The 3,186-nt window shown below is 40.0% G+C and overlaps 1 protein-coding gene across 1 annotated transcript; it reads left to right on the forward strand.

Annotated features, from left to right (window-relative positions):
* The first annotated feature begins 1,558 nt into the window (after nt 1-1,558).
* On the forward strand, nt 1,559-2,500 carry LOC138092963 (olfactory receptor 5AN1-like). The gene has a single exon (XM_068989037.1). It carries the CDS (start codon nt 1,562-1,564, stop codon nt 2,498-2,500), a length of 939 nt encoding a protein of 312 aa, XP_068845138.1. The 5' UTR covers nt 1,559-1,561.
* The last annotated feature ends 686 nt before the right edge of the window (nt 2,501-3,186 follow it).

The following is a 3,186-nucleotide window of genomic DNA, read 5'->3' on the forward strand; positions in this document are numbered from 1 at the left end:
CACTTGTAGAAGACAGAAGCATGTGACAGTGTATGCCAGATACTTGAACTAACTTCCCTGATTGGACATGCTAATGAATGTTTGCATCTTTGAAGGTTGGCAACTGGAAAGTTTATATATAAGGGATTTACTTTATTTCTCCTCTTCCATTTGCTATTTTGCTTAGTTAGGTCCTCTCTCTTTTCTTCTTGGTGATCCTGGTTAAAGGTTTGTCAATTTTGTTTATCTTTCCAAATACCAGTTTTTTATTTCATGGGTCTTTTCTATTTTTTTTTTTTTTTACTATTTCTTATGTGATCTTTATTATTTCATTCCTTCTGCTGACTTTAGGCTCTATTCTACTTCTCACTTTTCTAGGTGGCACGTCTGGTTTTTCCTTTTTCCTAAAGAAGGCCTATATCTCTATGAAGCTCGCACTTAGAAACGCTTTTGGTGCATCCCATAGATTTTGAAGGCCTGTGCTGCATTTTCGTTTGTCTTGAGGTATTTTCTGGCTTCCTCTCAGATTTTGTGACTGACTCATTTTTTATTGAGGTATAGCTGATGTACAGTATTATATAAACTTCAAGTGTGCAATGTGGTGATTCACAAGTTTTGAAGGTTATAGTCAGTCCAGAATCATTATAGAATATTGGCTATACTCTATGTATCCTGTGGCTTGTTTTATGAACAGTGGTCTGTGCCTCTTCATTCCGCCCCTTTGCCTTGTCCCACTCTCTCCACTTTCCCAGCCGGCAACTATCAGCTTGTTCTCTGTAACTGTTATTCTTCTTTTTATTATTTTCATTCATTTGCTTTATTTTTTAGATTACACATGTAAGTGGTATCATATAGTATTTGTCTTTCTCTATCTGGCTTATTTCACTAAGTGTAATACTCTCCAAGTTCATTTACATTTTTTAAAATAAGCATACCTTCTAGGTCTCACCAAAATATTAGATTTATAAATCATGATATAATTTTCCAGCTATTTACGAACTTCTGTGTTAAGTATACTTTTAAAATTTTACACGTTATCTTGTGAGTAAAAGAAGAAAGTTTTAAAAAATCTATCCAGATGGCCGTCTGGGAGAGAATAGCTATTTCGAACTTATGCTGAATAAGCCACTTATGCTTTGTTATTATAAAGCAGCAGTTATACATTGAATTATCAGAGGTCTGTTAAAAACCCGGTATTTTAATCAATGATCACTTATTTATATATAGCAATCACAGGATTTCAGTTGTTTTATTTCAACATTTTTTTATTTGAATTTTTAAAAAATTATTTATTTATTTTAATTGGAGGCTAATTACTTTACAATATTGTAGTGGGTTTTCAGCTTTTTAAATATGTCTTTTAATTTTCATGAGATCTACCTCATGAGATAATTGAGACCCTGAAACACTGAGACATTACTTCTGGACAAGATGAAAGGCTGACATCTTTCCCCAGGACAGTAAAGCATTTCCCCTTTTCCAGGGCTCAGAGGAGGGAATATGAGATTTGTGATGCTACCATCTCACCTGACTCAGCAATGCATCCTCTCTTTTCTCTTCTAATTTTAGGAGCATCAAACCAATGATTAGGAGAGATAATATCACAGAGATCACTCATTTTATCCTCTTGGGATTCTCAGATTTCCCCAGAATCATAGTAGTGCTCTTTGCTGTATTCCTGGTGATATACATTTTGACCCTGACTTGGAACCTGTCGCTCCTCATCTTAATAAGAATGGACTCCCACCTCCACACCCCCATGTACTTCTTTCTCAGTAACCTGTCCTTCATGGACATCTGCTACGTGACCTCCACAGCCCCCAAGATGCTCTACAACTTCTTCCAAGAGCTGCAAACTATCGACTATGTGGATTGTGTTATTCAGAATTTCGTGTTCTCCACCATGGGGCTGAGTGAGTCTTGCCTCATGACCGCCATGGCTTATGACCGATATGCCGCCATTTGTAACCCGCTCCTCTATTCGTCAGTCATGTCGCCTGCCCTCTGCGGTCGGATGGTGCTGGGATCCTACATGGCTGGACTCTCAGCCACTATACTTCAATTGTGTTTCATGCTCCAGCTCCACTTCTGTGGGCCTAATGTCATCAACCACTTCTTCTGTGACCTGCCCCAGCTGTTAGTTCTATCCTGCACTGACACGTTCTTTTTACATCTTTTAACTGTTATCCTAACAATGATCTTTGGGATAATAAATGTTTCAGTTATCATGATATCCTATGTCTACATTGTCATCTCCATCATGAAGATCACGACAGCAAGAGGCAGGTCCAAGGCTTTCAACACCTGTGCCTCCCACCTGACAGCAGTCACTCTCTTCTATACCTCAGGTATGTTTGTCTATTTGAGTTCCAGCTCTGGTGGTTCCTCCAGCTTTGACAGATTCGCATCATTCTTCTACACTGTGATGATTCCCATGTTGAATCCCTTGATTTACAGTCTGAGGAACAAAGAAATCAAAGATGCCTTGAGAAGGTTGCAAAAGAAGAGCAGGTATTGCTGAGGCCACAGATTCTGAGATTTCTGCTGGATTTTTCCTGTCAGAATCACCTTACACAATAACATTCTTATGAATGAAGTATAACAAAAGTCATACTGCTTTTGGACCAAGAAAGCTTAATTTGACACATAATATCCCCCCATGGATCAACAGTTGGATCACGCTACACAAACACAGTATTTTTACATCCTGGGGGTTCATTACTTTCAGCCTACATGAAGAGAGGCCTCATCATCTATTATATCCACAAGTATTTGTGAAACACTGGAGTTTAGTGCCTTGTTGCTTCTTTTTAGCTTCTGAGAGGGAGCCCTGTTCCATCTCAGGCTTCTGGCCCTGAAGGAGAGACACCTGACAGAGGCCTCAGGAGTGTGTAAATCTTGTCTCCCAGATATTCTGATGCAACATAATCCACACGTGGTGGTGGCCAATGTTTGTCCTGTGTTTCTGATGAGAATGTATGCAGAGAGGGAACATACCTTTGGGCAGAAACAAGGTGTACTATTGGCCTGATTGGTCTTCCCCAGTGGCTCAGCTGGTAAAGAGTCTGCCTGCAATCCGGGAAACCTGGGTTCGATCCCTGGGTTGGGAAGATCCCCTGGAGAAGGGAAAGGCTACCCACTCCAGTATCCTGGCCTGGAGAAGTCCATGGACTGTATAGTCCATGGGGTCGCAAAGAGTTGGACACG

Source organism: Capricornis sumatraensis, chromosome 16 (genome assembly GCF_032405125.1).
Source record: "Capricornis sumatraensis isolate serow.1 chromosome 16, serow.2, whole genome shotgun sequence".
NCBI lineage: Eukaryota > Metazoa > Chordata > Mammalia > Artiodactyla > Bovidae > Capricornis > Capricornis sumatraensis.

Excerpts from the sequence above, each read along its gene's own strand:
- LOC138092963 (XM_068989037.1), top strand. The coding sequence starts at position 1,562 with ATGATTAGGAGAGATAATATCACAGAGATCACTCATTTTATCCTCTTG.